Genomic DNA, 19,774 nt, shown 5'->3' on the forward strand with positions numbered 1-19,774 from the left:
GAGAGCATTTTTGGTGTGCCATTTTATTAAGAACAAGCTTGACCTAAGTATAGTGTAGTAGTCACTCACAATTTTAGGGGGTGAGTCTGAGATTTTAGGGGGGGGGGGGGGGGGGGAAGTTTTCTAGCAGTTGTCCAGCACAAACAAACACTGCACATGCATGCTCCACCAGTAATGAAATGTATATCAGCACAGAAGGTTTGGTGCATTGTAACTCGTGTCCCAACATTATGTCTTTAATGTCCAGTTTAATGGTACACGTATTTATAGTTTCACTCTCAAATTATCCCATGCATGCAGATGTAACACAACACGCAGTTACATAATGTCACCTCATACAGCTGTTAGTACAAACATATAGTGTTTGGAATCAGTTATGCTGTGTTACACATGTAGCTAAGTACACTCCAATACATGAGTTACAAAGGCACAGCTCCATTTGATCAATTTTGATGAACAGCAAGACCTAGAATAGTTATATCCACTTTCATCTTGCCCGGCTGTAACCACATATCTTCCTAGACGTCGTTCATGGTACCGTACATACCCATGATGAGCAACTATTGCACCTGACCTATGGAATCCACACATAAACACAAAATTTGTTTGCATAACTAGACCTCACCATGTCAGTCATATCATCATCCAAGCTACACAAGAATGATAATAGTCATCAAGTGATTCTAAATAAACAAACATTATCTGTTAATAATGCATGTGACACATCATAACTCATCGGTATATACAACAGACTATGAAAAGAAATTCACTGATTCACCAAGAAATCCAACTATTCACAAAGAAGGTTAGAACAATATAGATACAAACATGTATATGTTTACCAAATGAGTACACAGAATGTGATGATGTATTTTGAACTGTTTGCTGAAGCAATTAATAGGTGCATAATTATAATAATTTTAGTGGCATAGTCTAACTTATTTCAATACATTTCATTTTAAACAAAGGATAGTTGAGTTAGTGGGTAGTCTGCACAAACAGAGTAAAGTCAAATAGTTAACTGAAAACAGGTGCCAGATTTCATGTATTCATCTGAACGTGCCCCCAACAATAATTAGGCCACTACACTTTGCTTTCAGTCATGTTCAGCCAGTTACACAGCATTGCATGGGAAGCTCCTCTGGAACCATTCCAGTCACTACAGTAACATAAAATACAGATAACTTCTGTTACATGTGTAGGGAAGCCATTATGTGAAGCTAGCTACCACAAATCAACATCTTCCACTGTCAGCATAAAAGAAGACTCAAGTAGGTCCATGATGTTCGCATTATAAGTACTGCAGTACGCCAAATTAAGATACCAAGTGACGTTGAACAGTGAAGAAATCAGGGGGTCTGTTCCAGGTAGTTGTAAAGCTAAGTACCATGTGAAAATACACACATAGCTATATAGGGGGTCTGGAGACATGCCCTACAGATTTCATTTACTGACTGCTCTATTAGAACAAATGACTGTTCTATCAATCTTTTTCCATCAGAAAGTTGATAGGTGGGCTCCATAAATTGACTGCTGGTTGCAAGGTTTGGTCTCTTGCAAAAATATCAGCTAAAGTCCAGCCTGACTTGTCCTTCACTACTTCTTGGCATTATTACAAACTTGGGCGGAACTGGACTACTTGTTCAGTATTATAATATTGCTATATAATTAACCACCCATCTCCACAATGTCCAGGTCTTATGACTAGTGGCTATAAATTTAGCATACATAATTTACTATACTTCCATACCTCTGTAAGTATTTTCTTGTAGTGCACATGTCCATTTTCAGTTGAATGCACACACTCTACTACGTCATAAAAATTCTCAACTGTTGCAACTAAACGATGGTGGCCTAAGACAGTTTTTCATTCTCATTCTGTAACTATTACAGAATTTTGTGAAGGGCAGGCACAAACAAAGCAGGTTTAGTTTCTTACCCTTTGCTTGGCAGGCAAATATAGAACATCTTCCTGAACTTCACTGCATGAGCTCTGGGTAGTTTAACAAAACAAACCAGCTTCTTTGTTTCAGCAATGAAAGGGCTAATTAGAATCATGCACTTCTTTCCACTCCATTCAAAACGTCTGTTATCTTCTGCACCTTCTAATCCGTTAAGTTACTGTTTTGTTGTGATTGGGATCAAGATATTTTCCTCTACAGAAGCTCTCTGTGCGTGACCCTCTTTCCGACGTATATATCTCTAAACTCACTGATAGTGATTCGAAACTCACACCTTTCATACACTGCCACGAGGAAATCTCGTGATCCAACACTTCGAATGACAGTAGGTTGGCAAACGATACAACTGTAATGTGTCGCATCTCGCATTGACCTTTGCCATATGTCAGTACGACACCTGCACAATTTATAAATTGTTGCGCATTTTATGAATTCGCAAAATGCGCAGTGCAATTTATAAATTGCGCAAATTCACAGATTGCGCCTAACAGTTTGATGCAATAAACACTGGTATGGAAGCTGTACTGTAGTCTATTAACACTCAGCGGTAGAACCTTGACTGATGGCCATGGTAAAGAAGGATAAAAGATAAGACAATAGCGCAAGCATTGTATGCTTATCAATATACCAAAGGTATTTTCTTAAGCGAACTAGAAACGTTTCTGCGAAAAAATTAGGGCTGTAGCTGTAGCCACTTTTCCGCTACGCTTGACTGAAGGCGTCAGGCAGGCAGGCGGGCGGGCGGGCAGGAAGGCAGGCAGTAGAAAATTCTGTTGAATAATTTTTTTTCAAAATTCTGTAGCAACTTTATGCAAGCATTTCGGGTCGATCTTAAGACACTTTTGGGCTTGGTTTTACCCAACCAGTACTGTCGTGTCATTGTGAGGCAAAATCGTGGCAGATTTTTGGGTTATATTATATCATGGATCGCCCCCACACCTTCGATGTCCCTAATATACAGTTCGATATGATACAAGTACACAGAATTTTCAACTAGAGTAGGGACCAAACACATCGATAAAAAGTACTGAAACAAGTTGAGTAGTGAGTTGAACAATAAAAAGTGTTCTATCATTACTGTGCATTTCTGTATATAACACTTCTAATTGTTTTACTGTGATTTAATATTGTTTGCTATATGCTCCAGCTGGTGTCAGTACTTTTATCGATGTGTTATGGTCCCTACTCTAGTTGAAAATTCCACAATTTTTGTGTTCTTGTTTGGTAACTTTTTTTCTAAAATAAAAACTATTATGACTGGTGTACCGCATCAACAGAAAGCAATGGTGCCGCGTGCCCCAGCTATATCAATTTATTGTCTGAAAAGTGAAGTATCCATTACACTTCGTTGTCAGCTATGTTCAACCAGTTACATAACATTATGAATCAAGAACTGTTTGAAAAGCACACCTGCAATCAAAGTAGCCACTATGAAAAATACGGACGATTTTCGTTACAAAGGGAAGCCATCACGTGCTACCGCCAAATCGACACTTTTCACTGTCAGCAAAGATGAATGGGACACAAGGAGGATACTGGTAAGTTCATGAAGAATACATTGTATGAACTATGGTATGCCAAAAGGCATCTCTTGGGCCGAAGTGATGTCGAACAGTGAAAAAATCAAGCCCACAGCCTTAGCCGTTATTGAGTTAAGCTTGTCTGAAGGGATCAGTCAGTCAGTCAGGCAGTAGAAAATTATGTTTTATAAATTTTTAAAAAGAACTCATAGCAGCTTGTTGAAAGCATTTTAAGTTGATCTGAAGGCTTGTTTGGGCTTAGTTAACCAATACTGCTTCATTGTCATTGACACTCCCCCTCCCCATTATATACTCTTGCTAAAAGTAAAGGCATCTATACAAACAAACACAGCACACAGTTATGTATGCCTCCTATCTAGCTGACTGGGTCACCTGCACACTACTCAGGTGCTATGATTCAGCGTCTGCAAATTCTATTGGAGGTCAGGACTGGCACCCTACAAGAGGCTGTACTAAATATGACTGCTGAGTGAAGGTGTGGCACCCAAAATCTCACCTGAATATCAACTCATTGCTTGGAACATGGGCAGTTGGGATCAGCAATATCCTTATAAATATAGCTGGTGGGCAAGTGGTTCAATTGTGCGTGCGTGTGTGGGTATGGTATGTAGAAGAATGAAAACATACTACAGTGTCAGAAAGAATCATTTTACAAATGATATAATTGGAATTGCTATTACACAAGGGGCCTACGAGGAGGCTAAATGTACTGCAACCCAAAGAAGCTACAATCAGATCATGGGATGCTAAGGTTTAAAAGATACCACATTTATGTACATTTACAGTTACCATTTCAGACATGTGTACCCAAATAAGTGATTCCTTACCAAAGTGATGTTCCTCTGTGATCTGTAGAGCCCACTACAGGTCCTCACAATCCCATGTGATCCAACTCTGCATGTTATCTTCAGCTAACGTCTGAGCCTGTATAAGAAATACGTGTCAACATGTTAGCACTGCTTTAGTAGGGGTCTAGGGGGTGTGACAAGAAATTCCTATTAGGCAGGTCACTTCGTACACAAATGACACATTTAGGGATGCTGATTTAGAACGGTGACCCTACTACACATGTAAGGTACCACAATGAGTGTTTCATTGTATGCATTACATAGTATTTACCACTATCCAACACATTACATGGCTTTACTTGTATTGCTAAAGATAAGTGCTAAATTATCTCACTTTGTTTGATTGACAAAATTGTTCTTGATACGAACACTAGGAAGCCCACACATAAAAAGCAAAGCCTAGAGTTGCTACACACAAGATCATTCCTTGACACTAGTTGATACCTTGAAAGCATAAATTATATTTAATCCCCTGAGATAGCCAATGCTGGCAAATACTCCTAGGACAGCGATAGTGTCTCATAGGGCAGAAGTCTAACAGGTGAGGGTGCAGGTACAAAAGGCTTGTGAGACATGAACATTTGGTTCTCAGTTACAGAGCCTGAAATTATGGCCAGACATCTGTCATTTTCTGACCATTTCTGGCCAACGCCTGAACACCTTTATGAAATTTTAGTATGTCCGACTAAATAGCAGGACTTGTCAGATCATTTCCAAAACACAACTTCGGGCCCTGCATTTACATGGGTGGGCTGCTTTTCCAATGTCCAAAATTAAACATAGACATTTTTGCTTGAGCAACCACAACAGCATCAACTGGACATCACTGACACATGAGAATATGTCACGGTATACTTCCACCCATGTAAGCAAACTATTTTATTGTACAAACAGCCAGAGAGAGTACTCTATAAAACCTGTAGTAAAGTTACAGACACCATGAAGTGACAACAAACCAGACACGGGGCCAAGTACAATTAAGAGTTTTTAAGTAAAGTACTTTTGAATTTTCCAAGTACAAGTACTCCAGCGGCAATCAAGAGAGTACTTAAGTACAAGTACATGCTGGAAGTACTTAAGCAAAGTACAAATACATTAAAGTTTTGCTATAGCAATATATATACTGTATTCAGTGTATTGTAGTATGTAAGTGTGCCTAGGGGGTTGGTACTTTCAGGTTTTTGCCAACCATTCTCTCTCTTAAACTTGTAAAATGCACTGACTTAATCAGCAGCATTGCTTTTGTTTGCCAGAATGCTATGACATCATTAATCATGACTACAAGATAGGGTACAAACTATGTACAATGTTAGCAGTATTTACACCCCTGTACAAGTACTTAGAAGTATTTTAAGTACTCAAGTCTCAAGTACATACAAGTACTTAGTAAAGTACTCGAGTATAAGTACAAGTACATTGGGGAAACTAAGAAAGTATTTAAGTAAAGTACAAGTACTTTAAAATCTGTACTTGAGTATAAGTACTCGTGTACTTGGCCCCATGTCTGCTGAACAAACTACATATGTTTGAGGGGGTGTTTGGTGCCCCTGAGTAGCCGTACAGTACATCCACAGCACATGATCCTCAGGTAGACTGTACTGGAGCAGTGTGAGTAAACTTTGCTGCTCAGACAAACACATCAACACCAACAACTGGACATCACTGACACGTATGAAAATATGTCACACCACATTGCTAATCTCTGGTATAAATGATTGAATACTAACAATGATACAATTTGGCCAGGGGTCAAGGGTATTGTGTAGTACTGTAGCATGGTGAACAGAGCCTATCAAAACTCATAAATTTATGATTGGGGGAATAAGGTATTGTATAATACAGCTGTACATTGCATCATGTAACAATTTAGAAATGACGCTTGGCCTTTGCCAAACTGGAAATCCCTTGTTTGTCTCCTTTTTTTGACTGAGGACAAAAGATTACAGCACATATTGGAGTAACACCTCTGTGACAAGTAAAGATCCCTTGTAGAGTGCCACACTCAGTGATGGGAGAGTTTACATCAATTTAAATGCTCCTCTTACTACAAATCTAGCCCATGTTGTAAGAAAAAGCTGGTAAGCTAATATCACTGGATATCTCATTACAGGCAGTATAGTGATCCAGCCACGCTTGCCATACACTACACAAGTGGTGCGTTTTATTTAGAGAAAGTAGTCTAGTATTGTTTTAAAAACAATAATCTCAACTTGTTTACTTTTTGCTACTTACTTTCAATCCATTTACCTGTGTGTGCTGATCACTTCAGCTCATAGCGAATCGAGCCAGGTGGCCAGGGCCTACACACTGTCATGTGCAATAGTAATCTGCGAAAAATTTTAATATTACTGCTGACGGGAAGAACTTGCTCAACGTGGCAACAAACAAGGTCAGCAGTTAAATGTTTCATTGTGCATCCTTTGTTCATTCTATCCAGTTAGGGTTGATTCACTCCTCTAGCAAAATCAATCAAACGGCTAGAATTTTGACAATTGGAATTCACCAATTCCAATGTACAAAAACCAAAATGGAAAAGAATAAGCGCTTGGCATGCTGCACGCGCCAAGCGCTCCGTTTTGATTATTATACATTGGAATGGCCTGAAAGTACACGGACCCGTATGCAGGCACACAAATACACACACAAAGTAGGCAAATAAGCATTTTGGTTACCATGTAGGTAATGCCTGCCCAGCTCCCACCTGTGCATTGTTTAGGTAGTGCAACAGAAATTCTAAGTACTGAGAATCCATAAGTGGTGTAGTAAAAATAGCCACTGGTAACATCCTACACAGACCCAGGAGGCATTATTTAGAATATGAATGGCCACACATCTTATATTAAACTAGCTTAGGTTACTACTGTGACTATTAACTTACTTAGGCTTGAGAAAGGCAAACAGATACCTCGAGTAACACGATCGGCGGGCATTGTTTAGAAACGTGAACCAGCTCCGTAAATCTAAAAACTGCCAAACAAATGAACTCACTGCAGTAATAGTTCACCTTGTGAACATTTTTCAACATTGTGTAACAACACAGTTTAACTTCAAAAATACTGCAATTGGAATTCGCGAATTCCAATTACCTTAATCCTAAAAAGATTATGGTTGGCGGGAAAATACACAGACCCTAGCAGACTAAGTGTGTATACGTATGGGATATAGTACTGCTGCAGTACTATCCCATGCATAGGCACACTAGTCTGCTGGGACAAAGTACATTGAAAAGTATTTAAGTAAAGTACAAGTACTTTTGAGATTTATAAGTACAAATACATATGGCTTTCAAGGCTATGTACTTAAATACAATGCAAGTACTTTTGATAGTGCTTAAGTACAAGTACACATTTAAAGAGAATTACTACTCTTACCACCTAGTGTTTGTTTGTGCATGTATGTGAAATTTCTACAAACATCAGCTGTGCAAACCTGGCATGTGTGTTGACTGTACTATTGGAGTATTTGACTGACTGCTCTATTAGAGTGTCTCAATCTTGTATGCTTTTTTAAAAATGAGGCACGTGCCCCCTTGGATCTGCCACTATCTCTCTCTCTCTCTCTCTCTCTCTCTCTCACACACACACACACACACACACACACACACACACACACACACACACACAAACACGCACGCACACACACAAACACGCACGCACGCACACACACACACACACACACGCACGCACGCACATACACACACACACACACACACAAAGCTGTGCAAAACATAGCTACTGCCTGCCCAGCAAAGCAGCACTGGAATGCCTGTGCATCACTCATGTGATTGAGCCTTGAACAGGCAAAATCTTCCTGGGACAGGGGTTACAAAACAGTCTATGATGTCACATCATTAACGAGATAATACGGATTATTGAGATAAAAATTAATGGTTTCACTTATCGAGGGGAATATTAGCAGATATTTGGCAAATCTGGGAATAAATTTTCACCAGACCAAATTCATCATCATGTCATCATCAAAACTAGTTACTCATTCAAAAGACCAACCATCATAACTTAAATGGGCATCTAGTAGCATGATAGTACATTTGTGAATATTATGTGAAGAGTGTTTTAAAGAACCACTTGTCTAGGACATCTGAAAGACTACCAGCTGTATACCGCGTTGTTAAGATTGGACTTTATGGGTGTGGCATTTCTGACATAACATAACTACGTATCTACACATATGCATTTATTCAAGGTTTAAAGGGTAACCAATTCATCTTTACTCACAGAATGTGAATACCAATGATTGAGATGCTCTAATATAGCAGTCACTTACTCAAAATAGACCAATCACACAGCATTCATGCTAGCTATGCACATCACTATTCCACTTGTAAACACGCATGCACCCATGTACACACCCACACACCGGTGAGGTGTGTTCTAAATTCTGCAGTACTACTAGTTCACTGGTGTAATAGTAACAATACCTAAACACTATTAAGCCAGTATACAGTATAGCACAATCTGTTACCTTGACTGGGGACGATGGTAGACCACTCCAAACAAACTCTGCTACCTGTCAATCACCTGGAAACACTCCATTGCTCTGTATTCTTTCCCACGTTCAATAAAATCCAACTTGCAAGGTTGTCAGCTCATCAGCACAAATTCACATTTAAGTTATCCCTAAAATGAAGACACAAGCTGAAAATGTTATTAGGTAGTTTGCCCAGAGTTGGGGTCATTACTCTAAAAGTGTAACTCGTTACATATCACTGTGCAATGTAATGCATTACAGCTACACATTACTCCCAGAAAAAAGTAACTAATAATACTAATAGATTCATTATAAACTATAAACTAAGCCCGACCTTCTAAATACAGGCTCCCAGCCTACAACTACAGGTGAAAAGAGTGAGACACGCATTTCATGGTGTAGTTCAACCTCAAAAACATATCTTGTTGTAACATCTTGGTCTCTTCATACTCTATCGCTCTTTGTTCTTGTGGCGGATCTGAGGGGGTTTCAGGTTCAGGAAGTTTTCAATAACTGTGATCCCACTTAGCTACAATCTATGGCTATGCACTTAGCTATAGTCCAGCTGGGGTTGTTAACTCAGTCTTATAGCTCAGTGGCCAATAGCTACATAGATCTATAGTGAATCATAAAATAATCACTCCAAAACATTGTTTCACAGTTGATCCAGGCCTTTGCAGAAAGCTTTGAAGCAAAACAGCACTAAAACGATAATTATTTTAGAGGCGCTTAACAATGTTGGGAGTAACGTGTTACGTAATATTATTACTTTTGTGGTAACTAAGTAATATAATGAAATACGCTATAAAAATGGGTAATATAACTTAAGTTACTTTACTTACAAATGTAACACGTTACCTAAGTAATATAGTTACTGTAACAAGTCTAATATTACTTATTATTATTACTACTACAAGTAACGAAGTTACTAATCTTGTTAGTTATCCTCTGAGTAACGCCTAGCCACAACGAAGTAACGATGCCTACTGAATGAAGCTTATTCACCAGCTTCTTACTTATAACCAAGATTTGCACATTGTCCAACAACGCAATCATGTCATGTGATAAGGTGGTAGTTTCACACGTGACAGCTTAAGGCTGTGGACACAAAGTAATATAATATGTAATATTATTATAGTTACTTTATTTTATGGGTAATATGTAACTGTAACTAAATAGTTCAGTTGCAAGTCATATGCAATATGTAACTAGTTACATTTAAAAAGTAACTTGCCCAACACTGGTGCTTAACATGCTTCAACGCCGTAATGCCATTTTTAGTGATTTCAAAGGCAAAAGTATGAACTTTGGCCAGTACAAAGGTCCCAATGTGATATACCATGTATAACTGTTGGTGATTTTATAATTCACAGGAATTGTAAATAAATTAGGGGCACGCACAAATTTTCAGAGAGGGTTTCAGCTGAAACCCCTTGTATCCGCCACTGTGTAGTGCTGGATATAATGTGCATTAAAAAGAAGCAACCCGTTACAATTTCCAGGTGTAATATCCGTCATATATTACTAGTTACTTTTTGTAATGTAATGCGTTATATTACTTGTTGCTGCAAAAGTAATAATATTACATAACGCATTACATTTGTAACACATTACCCCCCAACTCTGGTTGTGCCCAGGTAAGTATTATGGTTTGAAAAGCTGACAACGCATGCAAATATGCCTGAGAGGAGGGCAGGAAAACAATTTATTTGGAGTGGCCTTAGCAGCTGCACAATACTTACATTGACCAAACTGTATTCATTGTAAGCACATATGCAAGCACACACACACACACACAGAGTAGGCAAATAAGCCTCTTGGTTGCCGTGTAGTAAATGCCTGCCTAGCTCCCACCTGTGTACTGCTTAGGTAGTACAACAGAAGTTGTAAGTACCCAGGATGTAGTAAAAATGTCCACTGATTTCCTACACAGAACCAGGAGGCGTTATTTGGAATATGAATGGCTACACATCTTATATTAAACTAACTTAGGTTACTACTGTGACTATTAACTTACTAGGCTTGAGAAAGGCCAACAGAAACCTCAAGTAACACGATCACAGCGGCTTGTTTGTTTGTTATTGGCGGGCCACCATCTCCGTATTCTCCACGCAAAAATATAACCTGCCAAACAAATCAACTCACTGCAGTGATAGTTGGCGTTGTAATCATAATTGCTAATTTTCAAACATTTTATACCAGCATAGTTCAACATTTAAATTCTAGATAATAAAAATACTGCAATTGGGAATTCGTGAATTCCAATTGCCTTAATCCTAAAAATCAAAACTTATAGGTAATAGGCGCTTCGCGCGCTGCGCGCGCGAAGCGCCTGTTACCTTTAAGTTTTGATTATAAGGGTTACGGTTGGCGAGAAAATACACGGACCCAGGTGTAACACACCAACTCTTAAAGTGAAAGGTCAGTGGTTCAATTCCCACTGTAGGCAAGTACTTTTAGGAACATATTTTTAGGAAGCGCTTTGACTGCTCTATTAGGGTATTTTAGTGTTCTATTAGAATATATCAATCTTTTTTAGCTTCACTCCAATTTCGGCAAGATATTCTAAGGGTGGCTATATAGACCCCCTCAGCAGACCGAGGGAAAGCTTCAGCCCCCCACCGCCTATGGCTACAGGTACTGCAGCGAATCTTCCATGATGAAAATAAGTACCGCGCATTAAACATCATGTAAGTCTGTTCATCTAAGTAGATAATGAGTTACTATATTGTTGAAGCCAAATGAATGATTTTGTGATTTCAGTGTGCCAAGCCAGCATACTGAAAATGATGGTTGTTTAGCATAGTATCTTGCCAAATATTCTATAGGGTAAGAGCTTCACCAAGTTTGTGGATTTAGGATTCAAACAAACATGAAATAGAGAAAAACTGACAGTTTTTAAACATTACATTGTCTGTAAACAACACCAAAGCCCAAAGGTCAAATCTGAGGTGGTTTGTCATATGCAAACTTTGCCAAGTTTCATGCTTTTATCCAAAAGTACACAAAAAGGTCTATTTAAAATGCTTAGAACCCCGACTATTTGTAAGTATGGTATCTAACAATCATTCAAATATGTACAAGTTGAGCTGGATCCTGAAAAACACCTAAAAATTAAAAGTAGATTTTTTTCTCTTGAGAGTAAACACTTCAGCCAACCAGATGATTAACGGCGACACCAAAGGTGTTTGCAACAAACTAGTATGGTTTGGTTCCATTACAAGTTAGAAAAAGGGCTGTAATGGAGATTACACTTTTAAGGCTTACCCATAGGAAATGTATAGTGAAAATGTTGATTGACTGTAAATATTATGTCAGACATTTGAACGAAAAGATTTAAAATATTTTTAGCAGGTCAAGTAGTACTACAAATGAGCCAAATTTCAACATGGTCTGTAATTGCATCTATGAGTTATTAAATGTTTTTGAGGATTCAGCTCAACAGGTACATGCTATACCATAGCTAATACCATAGTAATTATCCCCTATAGTATATTCCATACAATTATTATTATTATAATAAGGCCAGGCAAAGTAGATTGCTAGTTTCTCATCAGCCACTTCCTCATTTTGATGCAGGCGGGCAGTCATTGAAGCACACAAAATCACAACAACAGTAGGCTAGCCATTTCTGTCACTACAAGGATTATCAAGAGTCTTAAAGCTATACATTTTACTACCTTCCCTAAGAAGAAAGAATTAGCTGAAAATGATAGTAATTGTAATATTTACACAGGGAATCCACCCAGTAAAACTGACTTACATTGGAGCCCTGCACATAGCTGAAAATTATGTATAGTTTGTCAAAATCCTAGCACAGCTGATAATTATAGCAGTAATGGAGGTGGCAGGGTTGAAGGTGATGCAGGCAAACTATAAATACAGTTTGGTCGCTCCATATTCCAAATATGAGACCAGGACAAATGACTTGCTGTATTAATTTTTTTTAATTCACAGAGGTTGTGTTATAGATAATATATGTCACGTACAGTATATTATCACCTTGCATTTACTCAAAAGTTTTTAAGGTTTACTGCTTCTCACTGGTGGAATGCAATACCATCCGACTTCCATCCTACTATCACAGACATCCACTACCAGCAATTCCACCATGATTGTACTTCGGAGGTTCCAGGTACAAGGCACAACACTAACTAATGGTATTGCCCTCATGATTTTGTTGCTATAGAAGCCTTTAAAGCAAAAACTATAAATAGAATGACCTCACTTCCTTCCGCTAGTCGCCTGTTTGAGTTGCGAACAAGAAGTTGTCAAATACACTATATATGTATACAATGTATAGTGTATCAACTCCATGCAGATACACAATGTAATCACAGAGTTGATATGAAAGTGGAGGTTATTCCATCCTTGATACCATCGATAAGGCGAACACATGTAGACTCTATGTATTTTTGTAATTTGTGACATGAATTTCTATTTGCTTGAAATCCACCTGTACTTCGAAATTAAAATCTATGAAATTCAGATTTTACTGTTCCTACAAAAATTTCTGGTTCGAAAATAACCAGCTATATGGTAGTATATCAGTTGACAAACAATATAATTGTATCTTTATTGATTCTGGTTGTAATTCTATTTCTCCAGAAGACTGAGTTATAGTGGAGTAATTAACAGCCACTGGCGAGGCAATCAGCTCGATCAGGGTATAACAGCAGCAGCAGCAGCAGCAGCAGCAGCAGCAGCAGCAGCAGCAGCAGCAGCAGCAGCAGCAGCAGCAGCAGCAGCAGCAGCAGCAGCAGCAGCAGCAGCAGCAGCAGCAGCAGCAGCAGCAGCAGCAGCAGCAGCAGCAGCAGCAGCAGCAGCAGCAGCAGCAGCAGCAGCAGCAGCAGCAGCAGCAGCAGCAGCAGCAGCAGCAGCAGCAGCAGCAGCAGCAGCAGCAGCAGCAGCAGCAGCAGCAGCAGCAGCAGCAGCAGCAGCAGCAGCAGCAGCAGCAGCAGCAGCAGCAGCAGGACAGCATTGATTCCCAACAATGGCCATTATGGATAGTTTACTGCACTCACAAATCAAGGGGGAGGCACTATATATTCTGTACTCTGATCTTCGTCCTCGGTCAAAACAAAAGTCAAGCAAGAAATTTGCAGTAGGTCAAAAGACAGGCTTCGATTGTAAAAGGTATACCACAATTGGTACTTTTAAAGTTACAACATAACTGTATTTTTATGAAAATATGCAAGAATTTGGTCAAGAGTCAAGCATGGATTTTAGCAAAGGGTCAAGGCATTTTTCTTTTTACTTTGATCCAGGACGAAGATTGGAGTACAGGGTATATGGAGTATCACCCCCTTGCAAGTGTCATTCTGTGATGCTTGTGAGAGCCTAAGTGAGAGCCTAAGTGAGATGTGATCTGTGTACATGACAAGAGGCGCAAAGTTGCTTGAGTAAATAAAACTTAGCTTCATTAGTTGGTTTGTCAATACCAATTTAACACTCCTGGAGCTGGCCTTTATTCCCGGATTTTGGGAGCCTGGAGATCCACCAGATCTTTTTCATGTCAGCTCATGCTGTAGGTACAGTAGATCTGCGACTACGGTCAAAGTCTTGACCAGGGAAAATTTCACCTTGACCCTTGACTTGCAGCATTTATTGTCTTTGACCTATGACTTGAGCATTTCTTGTCAAACTTTTGACCTCCACTTATTTCTCTATTTTCCTATACACACCTGTGCTTGTAACCTAGTATAATATTTTTAGTGCATGCTACCAACAGCCAGGAGAGAAAAAATCGTTATAATTACGCCTGTTGGAGCTTTAAAACATCTTCATGGAGATCCTTACTTCTTGTGAATTACATATAATTCCGTAAACTTGATAATGCTACGTATAGTTTTCGATTGTGGGTTTCGAACCTTCCGTATCGTCTTGACCCACTGTAAGAGCTATTTTGTGGCCTTGACCGTTGACTTAGAGTTTGACCGTAGTCGCAGATCGACCTACAGCAAGACCCTGAATGACACCCCCTTGCTTTTTCCTCTCCCACACACAAAGCCGTTTGGGTATATACAAGACTACCGATATTACGCTCATAATCACGTACCTCATCTCTGGCACAGATTTTGATAAATTTTTTTCTTTGATATGGCTGCTTCGATTTTCATCCCGAAATCCAATTCCTTCCTTCCTATTTATATATATCCTGTACAGGTGCGAAAGAGAAGTACAAGTTAAATATATACATTGTGTTAAGCCCTAACTTGAGGGTGTGCTCTTTAGAGTGCTACTCACTTCTAGGCATTCTTCGATTTTCACCGAGTGACGATAATATGTATATAAAAAAATCCCCCTGGTTTTCAGTAATTCTTGAAAATCGAAAAGCGAGTGTAAACGTACATATAAAGTAGTCTGGCGCCGCCCGCGTATTTTTTTGCGAAGGGCAGGCGGCGCCAGACTACATATAAAGGTGTGGCATTGGCTGTGTGCAAATATTAGCTAATCATTAGATCTTTAGTTTTGTAATGTTGTACAATTAATTGCAATATCTGGTAATTTGTTCTACAATTTAATTGCATCTGGGTAAAAGGAATATTTTAAATGAGATAACTGTGGCCCTAAAATGGTTGCTTGAATCAATTAATGTCCTCGGGTAAGTAAATTATTCCTGATGAGTGAGTTCCCTGTTTCAGTTTCAACAAGATTAACAATTTTATCCATCCCTGATTCCCTTCTAACTAAAGTGTTGTACAGGCTCAGGTCCCTAGAGGGGTAGTTGCCTAATAAGTTGACCCAGAAAGAAAAAAAATGAGAAGTCAAGATGTACTGGCAGAATGCAGGGGAAATCCCAGATCCAGGTTGTGTGGCTCCTCAGGCACTTGCAGCTAAGTCACTGCCTGACCTGGGATTTTTTTCTGTATTCAGCAGTTCTCAATTACAGGTCTCTGACTCCCTACTTCACAGACATACTGTTGAGCTGGGGAATAACAGATTGTCCACTGCATCCCATTTAACATGTTAGTGACAAATACATTGAAAAATCACTACAATACTGCTTGCTTTCCTTTGTACTTTTTCTAGTTTATCAATATTAGTCAGAGTATAGGGTGACCAAACTACACAGGCATACTGTAATATGGGTCACACTAAAGAATGATAGAATCTTTCCCTTACACTTGTTGATCACTATCTCAAATTGCACTGCAGATATGCTTGGACATTGTTTGTTGTATACAGAAGTAACGTGGAAGTTTCAAGAAAATGTTTCATCAATATAAATTCCCAAGTACTTGGCTTGTGGATCTTAAATACTTAGCCTTCTCTATACATTTGATGCAGTTTATAAACAAACGTACACAAGTTCATTACACAATAAACTGACTGAGTACTCACATTTTAATGTGTCTATCTCGTCCACCACTAGCCACTTGTTCCCCATTAGTACTCCAGTCAACACTAAACACTTCATCAACATGACCTGGTAGATCCATCAGTAACTTCCTGTTCTTAATATCCCACACCTGTAGGGAAGGGTGGGTAATGAGTGGGTGGGGCTGATGGTGCAGGTCACCTTTAGTGTACTATCTGAACTACCACTACACATTAACCTGCTGTCTGCTGACCAGGAGATCTGTATGGGACAGTAGCCAAGAGTTATGTGAGATACATGTACATGCACACAAGTTTAGTACACAACTTGGAATGGTATAAAATTATATATAGCACATTATCAGTACTTCCAGATGTGGGTGGGAAGGATTTTTCTTTTTTAAAGAGATTGTATCAGTGCCTGTGTGACACTCACATGAGTAAGCAAAGCAGAATGCTACGGTAGCTACTTACAGAGAATGTCTTTAACATTAAGGATGTACCAAGTATGGACATTTTAGAATCAAAAACATTTAGTGTTAATATACTATGTGACTGGATTTTACAAAACCAGGTTTCCACACACATCCAATTCTTTGACGTTAATCACTTGTAACTTGACAACTCAATATGCTATTGAGCTACAATTTTCACACAATGCTTTCATTGCATTATACAATAACAGGTCCAAATTTGAAACTGACAGCATTTTTATACATTGAGTTATGGTCCTTTAAAGTCACAAATCTGGATGTGTGTGGAAGCCTGGATGTGTCAAATCCGGCCACATAATTATGTTGATTGAAGCATTACAAATTCTAAAAGGTGCACACTGGCATCTGCAGCACCATCCCATAGACACAGTTAGAACTTTTGTAGATAGCTCCTTTGCATGCCAGTTTATATGACAACTGAACTACTAGTGACTGTCATTGATCCCTACAAATCTTGACCAACGCAGACCACTTAGAAAGCAATATTATTTAGATATTTACCTAAAACTGCTCAAAACTGCGTCAAAAACCTCATCCCTGAAGTACCTTGGGAGGCTGTGCCTTCCAGATCAACCTTCTGCTGCTCCAGATGCCCACTTTGCCAAGCCCTGGATCCACCTCTGCTTTTTTAAAGTTCAATATGACATCTTCAAAATGCACACATAATCACATACACAATACTAGTTCAGCTCACCTGATATACAGCACTGACATGACCCCTCAAACTAGTGATGTACCTGTATGGTGTGTATACTAGTAACATTACTAGTGTAACTATCTCCTCACTGACTTGCCCGTCCTGCCATCCCATAACTTCACTGACTTGTCAAATGAAGCACTAGCAATGAGACGAGCATCAGGAGAGAAACTGACTTGATTGATAAGTTGTTGATGACCTAAACAATATCACACTGTAATAGCCTGATGTTACAGGGTTTGCAATTTCAAGTAAAATGCATAGTGAGGTTACGCATGTGTATTTGCTATACTGTATTTACTCGATTTGTGCCCCAGGGGTACTATTATTTTTCGTCCAAAAATAAGGATAACACCCATGGAATAGTGCCGCAATATTTGAGGATGCGCTGCTAATATTTTAAACCTGCCACTACTATAGCTATTCTACATTATAGTTTTATAAAACAATCACAACACGTTGCTACTTACTTTGTCTACACAGAACCTTCTTTCACTCAAGTCCTTGTAGCACAACTATGTCACCCCTCGTGCTATGTGGTCAATTTATTAACTAATATCCGGAATTTTCAATATGTGACAGCTGTTCAAGTTTTACCAGGACAATGCATTCCTCAAATCTACATTGAGATTAATACTAAAGGTATGAGAGCACTAGTAAAGAGTAATTATGAAAGTATAATGTGGCACTATTCGAGGGTGTGGTACAATTTAAAAACTTTTCAGAAACAAGCTTCAAATAGTACCGCACTACGGTACTATTCGAGGGTGTGGCATAAATCGAGTAAATATGGTATTTGGCTTTTCTTGAAGTGAAATAAGTCATGTTACACCATCCCTGTTAAAGAGATTTGTCGAGTGTATAGCAGCCTGAGGCACAATATGGACCATTGTGGTACCAGATAAATCGCTTGCAAAAACACGCATGTGTACGCATTCACACTACACAATTTGTATGAAATTTCAAGTGTTGAAACCCTGTAGTGAATACTCAGAGGCGGTTGGTCACACCATAACATGATCACACACTGCTATGTGTAATTGTACAACCAAATATGGCAACAAGTGCATGACAATAATTTTATATCTTAGTTGGAAGGTACACAAGAAGGCTTTGTCAGTGCACTCATTACTAATGGGTATGTATTGTATAATTCTTAGGAAATAGGAAACAGGAAATTTTACATTAGTGTTTACAAGGTTAAATTACGTACACACACAGCACAAGTGCTGAAGGTCTGTAGGACTCTTGGTCCTACAACTTCAAACAGGCTGTAGGCCTACAGACCTTCAGCACTTGTACTGTGAAGTCTAATAAAATAAATAAATAAAATACACTATAGTTGACACGGATGGGTAGAAATACGCATCCACACACTGCCCAAACGATTATGCTATTGATCATTCGTCTCATTTAGTAACTGTCAACTAGTTGAAACTTAGCAACTACATTGAGCCAAGATTAACCTGTAAACCCAAACCCATAACTAAACACTCAACGTTGCCCAATATAATGATAGTCATATCTTTGAACTTGTTGGGCATCAAAGCCATGAACAAACTACATTCCCAGGTAATATCTTGCATGACAATATGCAGGTTAAACTGTAAGCAGTGCCTTTGAACGCCCACACAAAAGTGGTATACGTATAATAAGGACACTATAAAACCATAGTACATATTTACTATAAGATATGTACTGTATTGTACCTACCCATCATTCAATGGTTTCTTGCCAGTGGATGGTTGCCATAGGAACAGTGTGAAGTCATTAGATCCAGACACAAGCAGTTCTTCACTGATCACTTCCTAATATGGTAATAACCAATGTACTATCAGTACCTATTACTGGTACTCACCTTCACTGGTGGAGGTCACCTGTGTAGAGTAGAGATTCAAATTAGCAACACATTAAATAATGTCATTACGTGAGGGGCTAGAAAATCAAGAGCCTTCTCCATATACTATACAATACCAAAATGGCTTCTAGAAACTTCACAGATACCGTATAGTGGGAAATTTTCGAAAGGTCAAATTTTCAAAAACGAGTGCTTGATAGTAAGTTTGAAAAAATATACTTGATACAGTTTCTCTCTGCCATTACCACGTCGCACTGTAGATAAGACAGATTTATGAACCTAACTGGAGGAAGCTAACAATTGTTGTATTGATCACGTGTATGTAGCTACAGTAGAATTTGCTGCTTTGATTGCTCAGTATAGACAAAGGCCGTGGTAGAATCGTGTCTAGCTACTTATTCCTCCTTTGTGGCTTGAACCATATTGTTTGGTAGACTATACTAGTCTGGCGCCGCCCGCCCCTTCGCAAAAAGTAAGGGTCTGGTGAAATACAAATACCTAATCATTTCAAAAGGAATTCAAATAGACAGCGCACGTAATGCTTGTTACGTAAGATGATTGCACTTC

The 19,774-nt window shown here is 38.9% G+C and overlaps 2 protein-coding genes across 2 annotated transcripts in view; both read right to left on the minus strand.

Annotated features, from left to right (window-relative positions):
- Window positions 1–247: 247 nt before the first annotated feature.
- LOC136243991 (notchless protein homolog 1-like) overlaps window positions 248–19,774 on the minus strand; it is a 33,464-nt gene continuing 13,937 nt past the window's right edge. The window contains exons 7-17 of the mRNA XM_066035523.1: window positions 19,208–19,226; window positions 19,063–19,157; window positions 17,443–17,548; window positions 17,347–17,389; window positions 17,154–17,299; window positions 16,361–16,420; window positions 16,183–16,310; window positions 8,833–8,987; window positions 4,330–4,426; window positions 626–683; window positions 248–574 (exon numbers count right to left, since the gene is read on the minus strand). Coding sequence (XP_065891595.1) covers window positions 19,210–19,226 — 17 coding nt within the window. The 3' untranslated portion in view covers window positions 248–574; window positions 626–683; window positions 4,330–4,426; ... (6 more) ...; window positions 19,063–19,157; window positions 19,208–19,209. The remainder of the gene's footprint in view (window positions 575–625; window positions 684–4,329; window positions 4,427–8,832; window positions 8,988–16,182; window positions 16,311–16,360; window positions 16,421–17,153; window positions 17,300–17,346; window positions 17,390–17,442; window positions 17,549–19,062; window positions 19,158–19,207; window positions 19,227–19,774) is intronic.
- Window positions 16,179–19,066, minus strand: LOC136243990 (notchless protein homolog 1-like). Its single transcript, XM_066035522.1, has 5 exons — window positions 19,063–19,066; window positions 17,443–17,548; window positions 17,347–17,389; window positions 16,361–16,420; window positions 16,179–16,310 (listed from the first exon to the last, which is right to left on the minus strand). Exons 1-5 carry the CDS (start codon window positions 19,064–19,066, stop codon window positions 16,179–16,181), a joined length of 345 nt encoding a protein of 114 aa, XP_065891594.1.

The sequence above is a fragment of the Dysidea avara genome, chromosome 14 (assembly GCF_963678975.1).
Source record: "Dysidea avara chromosome 14, odDysAvar1.4, whole genome shotgun sequence".
Lineage (NCBI taxonomy): Eukaryota > Metazoa > Porifera > Demospongiae > Dictyoceratida > Dysideidae > Dysidea > Dysidea avara.